The sequence below is a fragment of the Mesoplodon mirus genome, assembly GCF_964341445.2.
Source record: "Mesoplodon mirus genome assembly, chromosome: X".
In the NCBI taxonomy this organism is placed as follows: domain Eukaryota; kingdom Metazoa; phylum Chordata; class Mammalia; order Artiodactyla; family Ziphiidae; genus Mesoplodon; species Mesoplodon mirus.
The window spans coordinates 13,643,652-13,665,433 of record NC_138981.1 but is presented as its reverse complement, the minus strand read 5'-3'; the positions used below and the strand labels follow the sequence as shown (position 1 = coordinate 13,665,433).

The 21,782-nt window shown below is 38.2% G+C and overlaps 1 protein-coding gene across 2 annotated transcripts in view; it reads right to left on the bottom strand.

Annotated features, from left to right (window-relative positions):
- Window positions 1–18,032, bottom strand: part of GLRA2 (glycine receptor alpha 2) — a gene marked incomplete at both ends in the record, with an annotated part of 179,726 nt that extends 161,694 nt beyond the window's left edge. Inside the window, 2 exons of one of the 2 annotated variants that reach the window (XM_082610713.1) lie at window positions 15,680–15,813; window positions 17,957–18,032. In XM_082610713.1, coding sequence (XP_082466839.1) covers window positions 15,680–15,813; window positions 17,957–18,024 — 202 coding nt within the window. The remainder of the gene's footprint in view (window positions 1–15,679; window positions 15,814–17,956) is intronic. The other variant, XM_082610712.1, reaches the window with a different exon arrangement.
- Window positions 18,033–21,782: the final 3,750 nt, after the last annotated feature.

The window sequence follows — 21,782 nt, the reverse complement described above, 5'->3', positions numbered from 1 at the left end:
CATTATCATTAGTAGTAGCTACCTTAGTTGGGCCTTCCAGGCTTTATAAAGATTTTTGGTCCATTGTTTCATAATCTGGGAGAATCCTGTAACTTGAGAACCACTTTGCAAGTTTTGATGAAGATGGAAGATAAGGCTGAAAAGGAGAATTCTAGAGGAGAATCAACCACAGGCTTGCTGGTTGGACGGAGTTAAATGCTATAACCATGAAGTAAATCTGATATTACTTTAGCAGTTGGAAATTACTGGTAATTCAGGTATATCCAAAATTAACATTTGGGTGTATTGATTTTATTCACTAACCATTTCATGCACTGAAGAGGAGAGTTGCCTCAGGCCAGTGGATTCTATCTGGGTAACCTTAATGCCACCATAATCCCTGTTCAGTATTGGGCATGGAAAATAAAGCTTTTTAGACATGGGATGTTGGTCCTGAAATGGTAGCAAAGGAGAGGGGCTGGGATAGAAAGGCTGGAGGTTAGAAAGCTGGTACGTTAACAATTTGCCTTTTAATTCTCCTCTACTTGGTGCCTAGCACAGTGACATATGCATAATCAATGCTTGATATGTATCTATATGTGAATGAATCCACTCATCTCATTCAACATTAAACATTTATTAAACTCCTACAGAGACAGGAAGTACACAAAAACCTGCAACTTTGAAGGTAAATTAGAATCATCCTGTAAGAAAAAGGGGGGACACATATGTTAAAAATACCTTCAGTAAAGTATTGCAGATTGAGAATGAGTGTCATTGTCATCATTCTCTAAATGATGGCCTACATTCCTCCCCATCTTAGGCTTTATGTATCTGGAGAGCTAGTGTTGGTCTAAGTCCTGTCGGGTAACAAGATAACTTTTTCTCCCCCCTAAATAACAAGAATGGTAAACAAAATTACAGCTGTTTTCCATTATGAGAAATGTGTAAGGAGTGAAATGAGATCATACATGGCAAAAGACTTTGTGCATTTTCAAAGAATCACAAATATTAGATAATAATTTATTATCTTAGTTCAATTGCTCACACCCACCTTTGCATTAGTACAGATTCTGTGATTAATGATTGGTGTTATACATTTTTATATTCACCTGATGCATGTTTATTGGCTTCTGCCTACTGTCAGGTGTTTGGAGGTACAATGAAGAATGAGATAAGTCCAATCTCTGGCCTCCTTGAACTGGTCTAGGAGGGAAGGGGACAGGGAAGCAGCCAGTCACAAGAGAGCTTGTAGACTGAGCATGTAGGAGAGGATGGACTTAGTAGTGTAAGGGAAGCTTTCTAGAGGAAATGGTATTGATGCTGAAGTCTGTAGGATGAGTAGGAATTAGGCTGGTGAAAAGGAAGGCATGGTGAAGGGAAATGAAAGTGCAAAGCACCAGAATAAAAGGTTTGAGAACAGGAAACAGGGCACTGAGGTTGGAACAGAGTGGGAGGGCATGGCTGGGCATGTGGAATGGTGACGATGAAGAAGACGATGTTGATGCTCCCCCTCAAGTTCCTTAGATCCCACTTGCCATTTTGTGCCTCTCACCTCAGTATGCTTTTTTCTTTTTAATTGACATATAGTTGATGTAAAATATTATATAAGTTACAGGTGTACAGTATAGGGATCCACAATTTTGAAAGGTTATACTCTGTTTATAGTTATTATAAAATGCTGGCTGTATTCCTCGTGTTGTACAATATATCCTTGTAGCTTATTTATTTTATATATAGTAGTTTGTACCTCTTAATCCCCTACCCCTGTCTTGCCCCTCCCCACTTCCCTCCTCCTACTGGCAACCACAAGTTTGTTCTCTAGGTCTGTAAGTCTGCTTCTTTTTTTGTTATATTCCCTAGTTTGTTGTATTTCTTAGATTCCACATATAAGTCATACCAAACAGTATTTGCCTTTCCCTGTCTGACTTATCTCAGTTAGCACAATACCCTCTAGGTCCATCCATGTTGCTGCAGATGGCAAAATTCCATGCCAGTAGCCAAAACATGTGTTTTTTCACAGAGGACTGTCTCAGAGCTATTGGAGCTCACTTTACGCACCTGAGAAGAGATAGAAGCATGTGGGAATTTACTCTCCCTACCGTGCCCCTCATGCATACCTTGAGGGCCGTCTTTACCCAATAACTAACAGAGGGGGTATGAAAAGTCAGCTCTCTTGCCTCCATTCAGACAGCTCTGAGGTGTGTCTTACACTCCAGAGTTCCTCAGAGGGGTCAGGTCGAACTCATCCACTGTTGGACTTTGCTTGAGATCACACCCTTACTGGGCTTTCCCCCCACGTCCTTCTCTGATTTCATCACTCTATTATGTCTCCCTTGCTCACTTATCCTTAATAAATCACTTCCACACAGCATCTGCTTCTCAGAAACCCAGCCTCAGACAGATGTAGTCAAAAACCTAACCGTGAAAACCCCGGTAAGCCATGTACAGGTGTACAGACTTTATCCGGAAGTGATGAGAAGTCCCAGGAGAGTTTCAAGAGGCATGAGGGGCCTAGAAATTCAAGGATACTAGTATCCGAGCTCTTCACTCCCTTGGGTGACAGCTCAGCTTGATTTTCCTGTGCATTCAGATAAAGACATAACCAATCAGGCACCCGGAACAGCTGCACTATGGATTTTCTAAAAAAAAAAGCATAGGAGTTTATTTCTGATCTCAGCTTTCCTGAAGGATCTATTTATTATTCACTCTGTATTTCTTTGCTTTCTTTCCACCTGCCACATCCCCCCTCAGAAGTCAGTAACTTTTTTCAGAGGCGTTATTCTGCAATTTATGTGGCATTTTGCACGATGTCACTGATGGACACTTTTTGTTAATACCCTCAACTGCTTTGCTTCATCACTGAAGCAGATAATTTATTCTGACATTTATATGGAAAGTTAGACACTGAGGGGATACCTGCTTTCTTGGGACTTTACATATGCAGTTATTATGGCACAATATTAGCACCTGCTTCCAGATTCTTATATAATAATTATGCTCTCTCAATGTATGGAGGAGTGAGAAAGGTCCCATGGTGCAGGACTCATAACAATCATGGACGCTTCACATGTTCATCCACTTCTACTGAGTTCTGCAAAGACTCCTTCATGCAAGCTATATTGCTGTTAATTGTACACTGACATCTCTTAAATGAACTCAGTTTGGGCAAATGGGTACTGTAGCAGACTTTTCACCCAGGGGCTCACAGAAGCCCAGTTTCCAGTAGGAGGAAAATAAAAAATGTGCCTGTGATTATGCTATTTGCAGAGCCTTGTTGACAAGTAGAAATGTGGAATTTTTTCCTTGAGATAAGTGTATTCTCTTGCTGAGGAAATCCTTTCTTTAATGGGCTTTGGGATATTTGCCCCAAGTCAGAAATTTATACATTTTGCTGAAAGCCCTGCATGTTACAAGCTTGGTTGGCATCATGAGATGTATGGAACAGGAAGCCGCCTGCTGAGTTTTAAGTGGGAATATTTGCTCAGAAGATTTGAATAAAGGATGAGCTTAAATGAGGCATATGTGCACGATAAACAAATGTGAATATTGGAAATGTAGGTGCTTGGGGGAAATAAAAGGAATACGTATCCCAGATTGTGGGTAATTCCTCCTATTTTTGGAGAACTAGAGAATACACGTCTGATAATATAGGATTAGTCTGGCAAGGGTCAGGTCATGTATGCCACTGGTCACAGAGAGGTCACTAACTCCAGAAAATATAATAGGAATATTCCAGAGAAAATAAATACTGAATAGCATAGCAACCTTGTTGGTAACAAGCTATGACCTCAAATTTTAGAGAGAACAAGCAGAGTGGCATTTTATCTATAAAAAATCTTCCTGAAAAAAAATTTGGTGCCAGGGTTTCCTATTCACAAGGCATGGCATTGGGCCTGTGTGACATTTCTTTTCAAACAGAGACGATCTCTTCTTAAATTTTTATATTTTGAGAAGACACTATATACTTCATTTTAAAATCAAATCTCAGAAAATGCTGGGGAAACTGTTATCCTCTTATTCATATTCCATGACTTCTATAACTAAGGATTCAGCAAAGCCATCTCCCCATCTGCCACTATGATGCCACTGTCTGCCTCCTAGAAATGCAGAAGCCTCAGTGATACTGGAAGCAAATGATAACAAGGAACCTGAGTCAGGCACCCAGGCTATATGATACAAAGTCTGAAGACAGAGTAAGCAAACCGTGTGCGTGCTAAATCACTTCTTTATAGTTAATCTTCTCTCAGTTCCTCTTCAAGGTCCAGTATATGCCAACCCTCAATTACCAGAAAAGCTTAAACATTGGTATTCCATTATCTGTGGGTTGTACAGTGGAATATCAGCAACGCCAGTGCCATCACATGGATACCTTGTAGCAATGTTTCAAATAAAGGACTTGTTTGATACAGAATGTGTAGTGGCTCCATCATCAATTTGTCTTCATCTACTGTGTGAGATATAGTTGACCCTTGAACAATGTGGGTTTGAACTATACAGGTCCACTTACATACAAATTTTTTTCAGTAAATACCTGCTAGTACTATACAATCCGCTCCATGTTTGGTTGAATGCACCCATGCAGAACTGTGAATACCAGAGGGCCCGTCGTAAAGTTATACGTGAGTTTTCAATTGCTGGGAATCGGTGCCCCAACACCCACATTGTTCAGGGGTCAACTATAAATGACGTGGATCAGGAGCCATTAAGGCTAAGGTAGCTTTAGTATTTCCCCACCCCCTACTTTGTTCTCTATATTTTACTAAGACCCTAGAGTAAGAAACAGGAAGAAAAAATCGTACTTGCTTATTTAACAAACTCAGAGAAAGTATGAAGGAAGAACTACTAATAAACAAGTTTTATATATAGATAACTCTTTTCCCAAGACATTTAGTGATATTTCAAAGACATTTCTCTTTCTGCATCCATCTTCATTGAAAACAATTTTCAATAGTTTTTCCTGGGAATTTATATATCTAACTATATGAAACATCAATTTTGAGCAGACCAACTTAGAATATATTTTAATACTAATAAGTGGGGAGTTCCCTGGTGGCACAGTGGTTAAGAATCCGCCTGCCAGGGCTTCTCTGGTGGCGCAGTGGTTGAGAGTCCGCCTGCCGATGCAGGGGACACGGGTTCGTGCCCCGGTCCAGGAAGATCCCACGTGCTGCGGAGCAGCTGGGCCCGTGGGCCATGGCCGCTGAGCCTGCGCATCTGGAGCCTGTGCTCCGCAATGGGAGAGGCCACAACAGTGAGAGGCCCGCATACCACACAAAAAAAAAATTAAAAAAAATAAAAATAAAAATAAAAAAATAAGAATCTGCTTGCCAATGCAGGGGACATGGGTTCGAGCCCCGGTCTGGGAAGATCCCACATGCCGCGGAGCAACTAAGCCCGTGCACCACAACTACTGAGCCTGCACTCTAGAGCCCGTGAGCCACAACTCCTGAGCCCATGTGCCACAACTACGGAAGCCCACGCACCTAGAGCCCGTGCTCCGCAGCAAGAGAAGCCACTGCAGTGAGAAGCCCGTGCACCACAACGAAGAGTAGCCCCTGCTTGATGCAACTAGAGAAAGCCCACGTGTAGCAACGAAGACCAAACGCAGCCAAAAATAAATAAATAAAATAAATTTATAAAAAAATACTAATAAGTGAAGACCTTAACCTTAAATCTACACACGTTATTTGAGATAAATATTGCATACTTTCAATTATTATATGAAGTTTTTTTTAGTATGGATTCAAATTTTTTTAAATTTCAAGGAAGTGATGGGGAAAACATTCTCAACAAACAGTTGAATGGAAATGGTACGAGATTTATCCGTCCTGGAAAACTGCCCGAAAGAGAATGGCAATCCAAAAGGAAATTTTCCATACAGGCATGCAACTTTGTCATATCCTGCTAAAAAACGTCTTTAGTTCAGGGTTAAAGGTCACTTGTTTAAGTGCATATTTGTCACTCAGCATTCAAGAATCATAAAGACTAAAACGGAAGGTGATTATCAGATCAAAGTATTTTGCTGTACTGTCTTCAATGTTTGTTTTTCAAAATGCCACTGTTTGTTTATTCATGTAAATGAAGCAGGAGATAAATAGCCTGCAATAATAATCTAACTTGTAGAGTAATTCTCTTGTGGCATCAGAATGCTAATGTTGACCATGTATCAAAATGAAAGCCACATTTACGAATGCTGGGGCCTTCCCACTCTTAGGAATGTTATCTTTCTAGCAGATCATCGTATTTTATGTGTATGTAGGTTTCCCATCATCATCACCTATTTTCATGGCAAAAAAATTTTTTTAGGTTTATGGATTTTACCAAGACCACATTTTCCAAAGTGTATTCCATGAAACACCAGTTCCCCAGAATGTTACTCATTTAAGGAATCTATGATCTAATAAGTAGGGAATAAGCCCCTGGGTAAAAGTTTTAAAAACATCTATTTATTTGTATATTTTTACTGCAGGTTTTCTCAAAACATTTTAATATGCTAATGAATATTGGGAGTCTTTTGGAGGCTGTTTTGCAGAATTTCCACTCTTATTTCACATTTTAAACCTTATATCTGAGAACATCTCATGGGACTAGACTTTCGAGAAACATCTTTGGCCAGATGCTGAACTAAAGAAACATGGTAGCTACTTTTCCTAGAAGCAGCCTCTGTACATGAATTTGCTACCTCCGAATCTTTCAAAAACAAGACAAAAATTGTGAATGGCTCATTTCTTCAGTAATCCTCTCATAAGTTTCCGGAGTCTTCCAGAGAATAATGATCATCCTTGAGATACTGGGAGTCGAAATAAGATATCAGCAACTGTTAAGAATTCTGGATAGAATTAATAATTTCTCAGAGACCAGTTCTCTAGGAAGATTGGATGCATCCAAGCTCTTCTGTGGGTGAATCAATAATTTACAAAAGGACATACTCAAAGATGTTGGACTGTAAAGACTAGGGACTATCAAAGTTGGACCTAGACATCTTGGTCCAAGTCCTTTATTTTGGAGATGACAAGAATTAATACCAGAGAGGTTAGGTGGCATGCTCTAGGTCACAGCTGGCAAAAGTGTAGTTAAAACAAGGCCTCATGAGTCTCAGTTTAGATTTTTCTTTTCTTGTAGGATCTCCCCCCGCCTTTATTTGGTAAGGCAATGCTGGCCCACAGTATCTTGGGAAAAATACTTTAAGGAAGATATTATTCTTCAGATACAGGAGCAAAAATTTCTCATTCTAGTCCTGTAGTTCTTAAACTATAGGGAGTAATGAAATCGTTAAAGTCAGTATTTTCAGATCCCATCGTTCAGTGTTTCTGGAGAGGTAGAGCTGGAGAAATGCGGGGCCTAGATATGTGCCTTTTTAACAGGACTCAGGCTCTAAAGCAGGTATTCCGAAAAGCGTGGTTTGAGAAACACATCTGGTTGGTTGCCAGTTTAGTTTAGCATTAAATCCTAAGTCCTTTGACTTGGCGTACTCTATACAACGTTCAAGTATGAAAGACACAATTAATTCAAAGGAAAAAGTAGAATATGAGAAATCCATTGTGAGCTCTGCAGTATATGTGTAAATTATCCTGAATTGTATCATCTAACTGGAGTTGCTACAGTGTGTTTGCCAAATGTGTGTATCCTTCACTTTTCAGAGACTTGGAGGTTCAAAGCTAAATAAACAGACCCCTTGTTTTCTGAATACATTTGAGGCGGAGGGGCGCAAAGAATGCTATTTCTAAGAGAAAGCCTGATAAAAGAAATCTCAGCTGCCTTGTTGGGCATGAATTGGTTCTTAGAAATCAACATCTTGAAGTATTTAAATGTAAATAAATCAGAAGAAGATAGATTATATTATCGTCTACGTATACTTGGGTTTTAAAAGTGAAAGAAAAATTAAGTGGTAAAGTGGTTCTGAGGTTTTCCTAAAGTAGCAGAATTGCCACGAGTAGTAGCTGTATTCCAGGTGCAGTAATCAAACCAACCAAGGAGTGGGAAACAAGCAACTCTCCCTTAGACCTGCCATTTCCTCAAAATGCACAATACTCTGCCCCTGGGCTTCATGTTCTTCTAACCCTCCCACCCAGTCCTTTTTTCTTCTAACACTTCTACTTCAGCTCTGTATAGACAGAAGAGCACGGAGGAAAGACTGTGTCTCAGAAATGCTGCCCGAAGAGACTTGGCATTAAGTCTTGTGCTCAAATCTAAGTCCACAACCCATCCCAGCATGGAGAGCCTGGAGGGGATTGACTGTGGGGCAAACACAACAATATTAGCAAACATATTAACATATTAAATCAGATAGAAAGGAAGCTATATTAATTATTTTCATATATTCCACAGGAAGATCTCTCCCTCCTCCCTTCCCGCCCTCCCTCCCCGCCCCCACCCCCGTCCATTGGTTGCACATCTTTCAGTTGTCTGCTTAGGAAACAGCCACCACGTTCCACTCTCCTCCTCTCTCTTCTCTGCATTTGGAGGTATCATTTATCTATTGGGATAGTATATCCAGATGATATCCCGTTCTCACTTCCCTGCTTTCCCAAGACTGATAAAGGAAGGCTTACTAAATGGATTAGCAGTTTGGGAGCTGTCTGCTCGACCAGGTTGAAGGGTGGCTTTGCTCATATGTTGACTTTGTGCTGATTATCTTCCATTTGCCCCCAGAGACTCTCCTCTTTTCTGTTCTTCTCTGTGCTCTGGGAAGCTGACCTTCCGGGTTTGCATCATTGAGCTCCCTTGCCCTCAGACTTCGAGCTGGATTTGGCCAACGAGAGGTTCCCACGAGGAAAAGGAATGCAGGAGGAGAGTGAGGTCAGAATATTTATTCCCTAGCTTCCTCCCTGCTAGGCCAGCACAGATTGACCACATTGCTCCATAGATCTCATTAGGTGGCCTCTCTGTAGAGCCACTTTCTCTAGGTTCTGGCAGCTACTCCCTCCCTTGCCTCTTCAGGTCTACTGCTGGCAGTCCCAGAGTACTACATTCTGCCTTTAGGGATTGGTTTTTTCCAAACCCTCCCACACCCTGTTGGAGTGTGTCATTTCTTTCCTGCAAAGATCCTGGATGGTACAGCATTAAGCTTACAAATTATGTTCCAGTTTTTACTGAAGTGAGAACTGACATTTAAAAGCTTAAATTTCTGTTTACCACTGTATACTTAGCAAGGAACATGGTGCCTGGCATATAGATACTGCTCACTACTTATTTATTAAAGGAATAAACAAATGAATTGTGTGTTTAGATTCAAGTATAAAGATGGAAAACCTTTACATGTAATTTTTTTGTGCTCACGTATGTGCTCCCTTGCTGCAAATTTATTCTATTGCTTTGACAATGCATGGGCAAGTGTAGCTTATTTTTCCTCAAGAAAGTATGAGCCACCTCCTGATAGAAAAAAAGAAGAAATAGAAAACAAGACTTATCCAGCCACATTCATGATAATTGCCTATTGAGTTTCCACATTTTGACTCGATCCAGGATTTTATTTTTCCCTCTTGGATGGACATGTTAATAAAACAGAGCCATCATTTGGTGTACTCATGTATTATACTTCCTAAAGGAGTGCTGAGTGCGTAAGCCAGGGCATGAGTCAGAGAGAGTGTCCAGTTTCCCTCTCATACTTGCCCCATGACCACATTTGGTTGGCTAGCCAGGCTAGACTCCAAAATGGAAATCTAGTGACTTTATTCTTACAGGTCCTTCACACTTAAGAATACCAGTTAGAGACCTAATCCTTTTGCTCATGTCCTTCCTTTAATGGGCTTCACATGGCCAAAAGTGTCTGCAATCAGTCACAAGTGTTCAGAGTAGCCCTCTCAAGAAAGAAGTCAATGAGGAATATGCTGCATCCTACAGTCGAGACGGCCTCTTAGGTGTTAACTCCAAGGAGAACACAGAATGCTTCCAAAGACCTTGTTATGAGGCTTAATCAACCATATATTCATTTTTAAGACCCTGTTCCAAACGTGTCTGATCCAACACACCAAGAAAAATACCCAACACCACCAAGAACAAGCTAATAACTATTCTTTCTCTAAGCCTGATAGTGCCAACTGGACACATTATAATGTGTCTAAGTCCACTCTAAGTGGACTCTAATGTTTTCTAAGTCCACTCTCTAAGTACCGAGATACCCTGATATATATGCCATTATTTTTTTAAATGAAGTCTCAGATTATCAGCAAAATGGACTGAATTATTCTTCAGCGTGGGGAGTAACAGAAAGCACTATAGAACTCAGGATAAAATGTTTAGGCTCTTTTATTAATGAAAATTAAGGACATGAAATCACCCAGAATCAACCAAGGAACAATACATTCTCAAAAACTAAATTATGGGCTTCCATTTCCAGTGCTCTTAACCTGCCATGTTGTAGAAACTAAATGTTCTCCTTAAAATACTTACTCTAAAATAGAAAATCAATTCACGTTTGTGCAGTGACCCTTGCAACTACAGTAACTGGACAAGAAAATACATCAGAAATGACAGTCATATATCTTCCATTAAATTTAGAGCCCTTTCTAGGACCAAGCGAAATTGGTCCTATGTCTTTTACTTGGTTCATTTAAAAAATGAGTCTAAGAAAATAATCAGGGATAAGATTTGAATGGATAAAGATAATTCCTTCCCACAAATGGCTCCCTTTTTGTCTCATATTTAGGAATATGAAATAGCCCTTTCAGGTTGGAAATCTTCCCACCAGACTAATAAAGGAGAACCTGCTGAGACATGTGACATCTACATCCTGGTTACTGTGGTAGGACTCTCAAATGCTAGAACTTCTTTGACTCGTTTTTTTCCATTAAAAAAAAATCCAAACAACTTTAAGGACCCAATCACCATGAAGGCTAAGCTTTGAGAATACATAGTCAGTGTCAGTTATCAAAGAGAAATAGAAGACTAGTAATAATAATTCAAATTATTTGTAATAATTTTAATAGTTGGAAACAAATCATTCAGATGTATGATCTCATTTGATGCTCAGAACAACCCACATGAGGTGGGCAAAGTCAGAAGAAAACCTGAGTCATGGAGAGGTGGAGACATCTTTTCTCCAAAGTGGCTGAACCAGGACATGAACCTGGGTTTTCTGGATCCAAGTCCAAGGCCCCTCCCGCTCTACTACTCTGTCACCATGGAATGGAAGACGTACTCCAATAAATGAACTTATCCTTTGGAATAGACTTTACCAGAGTGTGTTAGAATGCTGTAGGTGCCTCCTTCTTGATGTTACCTCAAATCCCTGACAAGCAACTTGCAGGCCCATCGTAGCAGCCTAGTATATACAAATATGTTGGTTGGTATACATACAGTACACAAAAGCTAAAATAAGTTGTGACACAGCCAGTGGATTTTGGATATTCAAAAATCTTCATCAACATCATCCCTGAACAAAACTGTCATATATAAATTTCTCTTTGATACACCCAGCTTTTCCTTTCAATAATCATTTCCCCCCTTTTATCTCCTATTGTCTTATTCCATATAAAATGATGACTGTACCCTTTCAGGTGCCTGAAGGTTTCCACTACTTTCTGCACTCAAGTCAAATACTTCTGAAAAAAAAAAAAAAAAACCTTCTGAGACTTGTAAGCATTCTGTTCTTTTCCTCAGAATCCATGGTAATATCTGATGCCCGCATCTGCCAGAGTGATCAAAGAAATGATCACACTAGGGCTACGTTATCACCAACTGAGAGAATCACTCTTTCCAAGTGTCTCTGCTGCACATTTGTGCTCAAGTCCCCCCTCCAGGGATTGGTAAGCACAACACATGAGCTTGAGCTCCACTTGGCTGCAGACAAGAAACTTTACAAGGGGAGAAACATGAAGACCTCTAGTTTTTTGGAAGTGGATCTGTTTCTTACTTATATCTGAAACACCTTTTGAGCTGATAACTCCTTGGAAAATAAAGGAAACCATACTGCATGCAAATGTAGGTTTTAATATCACACATCACACTTTAAAATTTACGTCTCCGGATATGGAAAAAAGATTAGTGTGCATGGCCTGCACAAAGAAGTGGAGGGAATAATTATCTCCTGGCATTATCTATTCCAGATCCTATCCCAAAATGAATGTTCTGGTGAAATGTATTTATTCACATTGGGATGAAACTTAGGATATAACTCTAAGTTAATTTTCTTTTCAAAGAAAATTTCATTAAAATAGATAAAGGCTTTGTTTCAAAGAGAGAGAATCAGAAGTAATGCATTTTGCCCAGGTTTGAGCATTTCATTTGGCTGCTTTAAAAGCTTAATGTTTAAAGTGGTATTTTCAAGATACAATAATACTGACAAAGGAATATCTGATAGGATGATGGAATAACACCATGATGAATCAACTGACAACGAGACAAATCACCCAAGTGGGGAAGGAGGCTTCTCTGTTGACATAGAATCAACATTTACCATGGTTTCAGAAACAGGTAATTGTGAATGGACATAACTTGTGTTTTTATTTGAACTGAGGATTTTGAAAATTTATGTTTTAACGAGGTCTCACCCAAGTCTCTATGGCTCTCATAGATGGAATGCAATTGGCAACTCTGACTCATGACTTTGTTTATACACTTGTGCTTCAGCACATCAGAAAAGCTATTTTTTCCCTATAGTTTCTAAGAATGACTCTCAATTACAGAGTCTAAGTCTGAATCATTTCTGGTTCCCTTTTCTAGCTTACATCCATCTTCCTTCTTGTATATATGCCCATTATGACATTTTTCAGAGCCCATCAGGGATATGGAATAGACATGAAATATTTTACTGACTTGAAAGGATGCAGGAAAAATTCCTTCCAATAAGAAAACTTGCGCATATACATTTCTTTTCCCTTGCCAATGCACGGCAGCAAGGAAAACAGAGAAATGTGCTAATATTTAATAAGACTTCTAGAAAAGCCATAGCCTTTATCTCAACAGCCCATGTTTGGCTCTTGCTTATATTCTTGTGGTCAGATTTTGCCCTTTTGTCTTCTTATTAATCACCATTATTGTTATTTTCAATATCATTGTCACCGTCATCACCATGTTTATTGTTATCATAGTCAGTTTGGTTTTTGGCATTTACAGGGAGCCTATCACTATTCCAGATACAATCACATTTCCTAATCACCTTTCATTTCTACCTACTCTATAAAATTTCTCATCGATACATTGCTAATCAACTGCAGCAGGTACTATAGTCTTCCTAGCCTCTTTGCTGTTACAAGTTCCCTATTATCTCTTTCTTTTATTTCTTTCTCCTCAGCTCAGCTAAAATCATCTTTGCTAGCCACTACGACCACTGGTTCATCCCTCAAAAGTTCCCACCCCTTCCCAATATGTCATAATAACCTCTAATGGAATATAATCTGCAAAAAAAAACACCTGAGTCAGTATGCTGTGCACCTGAAACTATACTATTATATATATATAAATAAGGTACCTCCCTGCCCTCTCAGATGCGGTGCGGGGGTGAGTAGATAAAACATAAGTATGCAAAAGAACTATATTAGACATATAAAGTTTCATGGGAACACCAAGGAGGAAAAATCATTTTAGTCTAAAATAATGGGGAATGTTTTACATCTAGGAAAAGCCAAGATCCTCACAGTAAAGAGAATTGTGAGAGCTGTTAGGTAATTGATCTGATATAAATGGTCCATGTAAGTAAAAGTTATGAAAGAATATCAGGGTTCATTGAATCGGAGAGTTAAGGGAAGAGGGAGACAAAGTCAGTAAAGTTCATTAATGTTAGAGTCTTAAATTATATTCACCCATTTCCCTTTTATAAGTCTTTAAAACATCCTGTACTCAGGTCTTTAGGACAGATCTCAAAAACATGGCCATGCTTTGCTATGCTTGATATTCCCCTCATTTATTTATTCTTTAGAATCATGAGAAATGTTATTTCCAAAGGGTGACATCCCCAGAAGAACCAGAAGAAAAAGCTGTGTGTGGAAATTATTGCTCATTCTATGTGGTCACTTAAAGTAGCATTGGCAACATGGGTGTTTGTTTTATTACTCTTTGCACTTTTCTTCCCTTTTAAAAAATTATTTCTAGAAAATAATGAATAATAGCTGCTATTAAACAAGATGCTCATAAACTTGAAACAATTTTCCATCTCTGGTCCTTCTCTATGAAGCTTTCCGTGAATAGCTTAATAGGAAAGCATCTCTGCTTTTGTTGGATTCCTGTAGTATTTTATCTGTACTTCTTAATGTTACTTAACCATTAAATACTTAACTATTTCTATCTAGTATTATATATTATTGTATAAGTATTCACGTAACATCTGCTCTCTCCAATGAAATGTTTGATGGTAGCATCCAAACCTGTTTCAACTCTCAAGTTTTCAAAGCATGCAGTAGTTAGTATCCTGTGTGTAGTTCAGACTCAAAAGTTATTGAATGGCTCAGTGAATAAATGTACAAGTGAGCAGGCCCATTGAAAAAGCTGACTCTCGAATACTTACTCATAGGATTTTATTTCAAATATTGACTTCCAGTGACCACAAAATGAATATAAAATTGGGCGAACATGAAAATTGTTTTCAGCAAAATCAAGCTTTTGAACTAAGTTCTGTTGTCTCTCTTGGAAGTACTCTATAAGTCAAAAACATCTGTTTGGTCAAAATTCTGACATGTTTCTTTATGAAATGTGCCCTTAGCTGGGTATATTCAGAGGTGCAGCATTTAAAGAAGAAAGGAATTTTGAATTTAGTTTTCATGCTCATATTTGCCAATAATAAAAATTAATCAAACCTCAAGGAAAGCAATCCAATTAAATAGCTAATAAGCAAAACCAAAGCGATGCATGAATTATGACATAATACCTAGAATATTATAGATTTATCCTTTTATAAAATATAAGCACTTCACAATGCATTATTTTAAGTTAAATTACAAGATAAAATGCATTTATTTAAAATATGTATCTAAAAATTAAAACATCAAAAACAATTCAATTAATAATTAGTTGGTTCTTTCTTATATCAGTATTTTTCTGATTCAGAGTAAAAATAAATCAAATAGATAAAAGGTAATTTCTAAAAAGTAATTTCTATTAATTACATTTTTGTAATGTTAAACATACAAAAACACCAAACTTTTTGGTTTGTTTCTAATTGAACAAAGAAAGTATCCACCATCTTTGACGTACGCAATTTGCAATTCTATGATCTTCTTTGTTAACTTCAGATAAATAATTTCAAATAAAGAATTAGAATGTTTAAACAAGAGGAAACCAAAACTTTGTAATATATTCAGTTAGAGCCTTTTCTCACAAGGTTTAAAAATGAGAGAGGCCTGAAAGTGTATAAAAGGGCATGTTATATATTGAGATGTAAACTTCATTTTGGGAGTACGTATTTAAAACCCAAACCAAAGATTTTGGTGTAACGATTCATACAAATCAAGTCCATCATTTGTTCTTGTATTCATTTCCAGTCCCACTCCCACTTTAGATAACATAGGAAATGTGGCAATAATCTCTGACGTTAGTTTTCTTTGTGGAACATAACACAAATGAGGAAAGTTTTTGAAAGTGGCAAGCAGCATGTAAAATTTAAGCTATTAAATCAACTAGTTCCAAAGAATGCCAAAATGAAATGAATACTATGCTTGTTGTTTTCATTTTATAATAAAAAGCCCTGAAAATTTTTTTTCAGAGTATTCAAACATCTAGATTTCCCACAGGCTTAATTAACGTAAGTTTCAGTGAAACCTACCTTTAAAATTTGGCCTGATTCTTGCGTCATATCCTGATGTCCTTCCCATTAATTTATCCAGGAAATCTGAAGGAGATAGGGTCTGCGAAGGTTGTTTTCCAGACCTGGAGTCATGGTCTTTGCAGAAAGCTGCCCTAAACACATCATTAACTCTTTTAGCAACAATTACATTCTTATCACCTGAGAACTAATGCTCACAGAATGTTTTACATCATGTTTCGTAAATATATTTGATATGTTAAGAAGAAGAAAAGGAAAATTATAAACTCTTTGGTCAACTTCCTAACCTGTACATGGTCTCGAGTTAACTTTAAGTGACGAAAGGTATAAATCCTGAGTCATATCTCCTAAGTTACCAAACTTTGCCATAAGATGTTTAAGATGATACAACATGCATAGCTTTAGGTTGTAGGTTTTACAGATATATAAAGCTGTTTCTTTCCAGTGTCATCAGAGAAATGAAGATAATTTCTAAAATTTATGTGATTGTCTTAAATTATTTCCCCATGACTTCCAAAACATTCTTCCAGCATTTCGGCCCTTAATATGTCCTCTACTTTTTATAAAAAATATTTAATAAGATGGGCAGAACAAAGTAAATCATGAACTAAGTATCCCATTGCTTATTTTGTCACCTGCTAGATTCTATTCCAGCTTTCAGCTATTAATAATTTCCAATGTGTTTTCTAAAAGAAAATCTTCACTTGGAAATTTAACTTCATTTTAAAATAGGTCAACAATGAGCATGTCTATACTTCTATTATTTTATCAGCTGTTATTTATGTATTAGCATTTAAATTGTTGACTCTCTAGTATTAATGAAAAAGAACTTCTAAAGCATTTTGTCTTTTGCATGATCAAAAACACTAAATGGTAATTGGAAAATTTATCAGACTTTCATTTTCCTTAAAAGGCTTATAAAAAGAGCATATATGGTTTATAGTGAAATGAATTCTTTGACAATACATAGTGGTTGACTGAATGTTGATTTCTTCCATAAAGTATATATTTTACAAGCTTTCTTTTCAGTATTTTAACAAATAATATTGTTAATTCTTACCACTAGGAAAATACCACATTCTTGCCGGTTTTTCAAAGAAGTAATATTAAATATAAGTACAAAGATGATATAAACATTCAGTAAGAGTTAAAAATTGATACAATCACCTAGAAATACTCACATTCCCATATGCAGGTTCATCTGATTAATCAAGTATTATTTGATTATAATGGTGATGGTGGTGGTGATGAAGATGATGATGATGATGATGATTCTAATAAAACCCAGCCTACAGTTTTTCTTAATCATAGTAGGAGGTGTGAACCTGAAAGGAACATAGTGGGTTTTCCCAGTACTCATAGCATTATTGCTATATGTGCCATTTCTCTTGGTTCTGTGAAAAAATACCATAAAATTTGGTGAAAATTAAATGAAGAGTCCTACACTTTGTTGTATGAACATCTCTTATCTCTATCTTGTCTTAGAACCTCTTAGCCATTAGGATGGCTATTTCACTTACTGGTAATAATCTGGTATTTTGAGATATCAATTGATTAGACGATTTGTAAATTAAGTAGAAAATGCAAGCATGCAAATAATGATTTCTCACTTTTTAAAATTATGCATAGTCCATTTCTCATGCCTGCATGAATACAAAGATGTCATTCAGTTTTGATAGGTAATACATTTCTAAATATATTGAACAGTAGACTACAGTGGTAAAATGAGATTTTAAATGTTTTTGGTATTTCAAGAAATTTCCTGAATTGTAGTTCTCATAATATGCATCTAGTTGCTGAAATACAATAGAAGTCCCAAGTTAGCTAAGAATTTGGGTTCTTTTATATTTTACATAAAATGAGCATGCTCCTGGCAAATTAATTTAATCACTTCCACCATATGAAAAGCACTGCATTCAATAATCCCTTTAAATGACTTCCAGAAGAAGTTGAAAGCAAAAAAGAAAAAAATCACCATTATATAGAAATGTAAAGAGCATGCAACTCGTCAGAGTATCTTAATATCACATTGGCTGTGAAAATACGTTGAAATGCACAGAGTGGGGTTATGCATCATAAAACTTGCCTTTGTAAAAATTTACCACCTTCCCACCATAATTAAGCTTTTTTAAAGAACAAAAGAACTCTTAACTCTCCTTTATAAAATTAATATAATGTGGTCCGGGGCATAGAGAAATAGATAAAAATTGCATGACACGTTCTCTTTCAAACAGTTTTCATGTGGAAAATATCAGCATGCAAAGTCGTTTCACGTACCTGAAGTGGTTTGTCTCTAAGAAACATGCAAACAAGGCTGTCAAAATGTTCACTAGCTGCCGGTTCATTCCTGTATCTGTGATGCTTGTGGAAAATATTCCCGAAATGATTCCAGAAAGAAGCTAGGACAAAGTATCTATTTATTGTCCAGACTCAAAATCTGGCAGGAATCTAGTTTCCTTGAAAATCAAAAAGAGATTTGGGTTTGTACAGTTTGCTGAGAAAAAACAAAAAGTGCCAGTACTGGGCATCATGGTCAGGTCAAACGGGGGCTTAGGACCATCAGTTAACCTGGGAAAGACAAAGCCTTAGAACTGATGGATCCCCCAGCTGCTTTTCCTGAATAATAAAAATGCTGCTACCTTAATCGCATCACCATGCAAAGGGGGCTGGTGACAATGCCATGCTGGAAGTCGGGTTGCTGTAGCTTTTGTTTTACGTCCTTTCTATTTAGCAAATCCCTTTTCTCTAGAAGATGTTCTCTTTTTAAAAGAAGTTGTAAACGAGGGAGAAGAAAGGACTCTGCGTGCTGGAGTGGGTAGGAAGAAGAGGGCAAAATTGCTGAAATCCTGTGCTGGAATGAGGGCTACAGAAAGACGGAGACGTGATCTTACCGAGCCTATAAATTTCAGCACTCGGACAGCTCCTAGCTCTGAAGTGCGCATGTTTCCTTTTTCAGTCGCTTGGGGCGGGGGTCGGGGAGAGGCATTCCAGAGGGGACGTTCCTGCTATTCCAAGGCAAAGAGTGACTGGCCGTTCCGCGCGAAGGGGTGCGGTGATGACCAGGGAAGAGCAGAGGTCAGGGTAGATGGAGAGGGTGAAGAAGGCTAGGGTCTGAGCTCCTGGAAATGCGAGTCTGTCAGCGGGTGGGCGGGACGGGAGTTTGAAGCAGAAAAGAGAAGGGAAATAAGGTCTAGGCGTGGGAAAAGAAAATTGGGCGAAGCAGAGAACAGGATCTAGAGTACTGAAATTATAATAGGGGAGTGGGTAGTCTGCTCGTTATCAGTGAAAGCTAGAGGAAAAAGAGGAATCCTGTGCTGAAGAGGAGGGGACATTTCATTGGCATAGAGAAGCCCATATGCAGAAAATGGTTCATGAGGATCGATAATTTAATTTCGCCCCTTGAGTGTTTTCGTTTGATTTTAGCTGCCGGTTCCCAAAGGATCTCTCTACTTCTTTACTAGGGAAAGCCCCTTCTCTGAGCTTTCTTCAGCGGCTCAAAATCCTTGGGCATCCTCTCCAAGTCACGGATTTGTAGAGGAGGAAAAATACAATGGGCCGGCAGGGGGCAGTAGCAATCTTTTCTTGCCCTGGTTAAAGGTTAGAGAGTAGGGCGCGGAGTAGGAACTGGAGCAAGGAAGGGGTGAGGCTGTGGGTGGAGTTTCATTTGCGCATTCCAGATGTTAATCACCAGGGAGGAGTCATGTAATAAAGTGTAAATGTTCTCCTAAATTGGCTAAAGAGACAGAAAATAGTGAAAGTTTATAAATCCTGTACAAAAGCATGACAGGTAACCTTGCTATTTCAAATTAAACTTACAAATGTTGTTATTAATAAAAAAGAGGAAGGGTAGATAGTTCAGTGTAAGTAATTATCAGCTCTGGCAAGGGGGAATGAAAAATGCATGTTCTGCCATGAGCTGGGTGTGTAACCTACTTTTTGTCTGTAAAATGTACCTTGTTTGTCACCTTGGCACTCCACTGCAGATCTTAATTTTAAAACAAAATGAAATGATTAATTTTCAGTCCATAAATGACTAATATGCCCATGGATAAGTTTAAATATTATGGCAGAGTAACAGAGAATTCTATGTTTTTAAAAAGTCGATTCTGAGGAAAAATATATGTTCTTTTCACCTTTTAATCTTAACATAAATCACCTGAAGAGCTTGTTGAAATGCAGATTCTGATCTGGTAGGTCTGAGGTGGTGCCTGAGATTCTGCATTTCCAACAGGTTCCTAGCTGAGGTGGTTTCTGCTGGTCCACCGATCACACGTCAAGTAGCAATGGTCTGTATGCCCTTTTATCCGAAATGTATCCCACCAAGACAGTGAGAATGTAGGACCTTTCTTTAGATGAAAAGCAGCAGTGCCCAAGCATTCTGCTTACATACAAAATCAATTCTTTGGAAGTGTTCTCTTAACTCCCAAAGCCCAGAAAAAAGTGATTCAATTTAAAAGGAAAACAGTATGGTGTAGGGTGAGACATCCCTGGACTGCAGCTTTAAATCTGTCCACTTCCGAATTCATCCACATGGAAACTCTAGACCTGATTTTATCCCTGCAGTCCTGACCCAAAAAATAAAATCAATTCTTGGAAATATATTTCTTCAATTGGTGCTATGGAAAACTCCTACAAGATTTTTTTGTGCTCAAGATTCTTTCCAAAAGAGAAAATATATATGTAAAAGTATATGAAAATGATTCGTCCTAAAATTTTTTGAGGTTGTAATGATGCTTAAAGTAATACAGTCTTTGCAAGTCATTTCTTTCAACAGCAGAGTTTTGTTATTAAACAAGAGTAGGGTGAGTAGGGAAACCTGTGACAAAGGGAGACTCTGGCTAGCAGCATGAGATCAAAGCACGTATTATTTTAGAGTTGGAAGGAACTTTAGAGAGGATCTAGTGTATCCTCCTCGTTTTACTTCTCAGCTCTCCTCAATTTGGATTCCAGCTCCGTCAATCTACAGCTCTCACTAAGTCTGCCAATGAATTCCTTGTAACTAAGGCCGAAAGATATTTTTGCTGTTGTCATCTTACTTGACATTTACATGGCATTTAACATCATCGATCTCTTTTCCCTTCTTTTATTTAAATTTATTTTTATTTTATTGTGGAAAGAACACTTAACTTGAAATCTACTCTCTCAACAGATTTTTAAGTGTAAAATACAATGTTGTTAACTATAGGCTCAATATTGTACAGTGCATCTCTAGAACTTACTCATCTTGCATCACTGAAACTATACCCACTGATTAGCAGCTCCTCATTTCCTCCTCTCTTCTGTCCCTAAGAGCCACCATTCTGCTCTCTTGAAGGGCTTTCTTCCCTCGACCCTGTGACACAGTACACTCCTGGCTTGCCTCCTATTCTGTCTCCTTGGCAGCCATATCCTCCTCTACCTGGCTTGTAAAAGTTGGATTTTCTAAAGTCTGTATTCGAGGTCCTCTTATCTTCTCATACTACACTCTCTTAGACAATATTATACGCATCTGTAACTTGCATTTTCCTTTTATGCAGATGACACAAATATATATTTCTTTCCAGACCTGCACATCCTAAACAATTCCTGTTGAATGTCTCAAAGGCTCCACAAAGTCCACAGGTCAAAACCAAACTTTTAATACTTCCTTCAAATCCTGTTTCTTTTCTGCTGTGCCAGTTTCATGATCACCAACCAAAAGCCAAGGCATCAACGCTAAGACTCCCTCTCCATCGCCTACCATATTCAGTTCTCTACGAAGCTCTATTGATTTTCTCTCACATATTTACCAAGTCTGTCCACTTCTCTCCCTCTCTGCCTCCATGACCCTAGTTGAGCTACCCTGATCTCTTGCTCGTACTGCGGCAACAGTTACCCAACTCCTCTACCTGCGCCAACAGCAGATCCCCCTCCACCTCGTGATTACACTGCATCCACAACGACTGTTCAGAAATCAAAATCTGATCACGTCATACCCTCTGAGTAACATGATGACTTTCCGCTGATCTTTAGGTAGAACAAGAAAACTGCTTAACATGATCTAGAAGTTCCACGTGGTCTGGCCTATGCCTACATTGTCTTTCATCTCATTCCCTACTCATCTCATTCCTTCTCCTCTATCCAT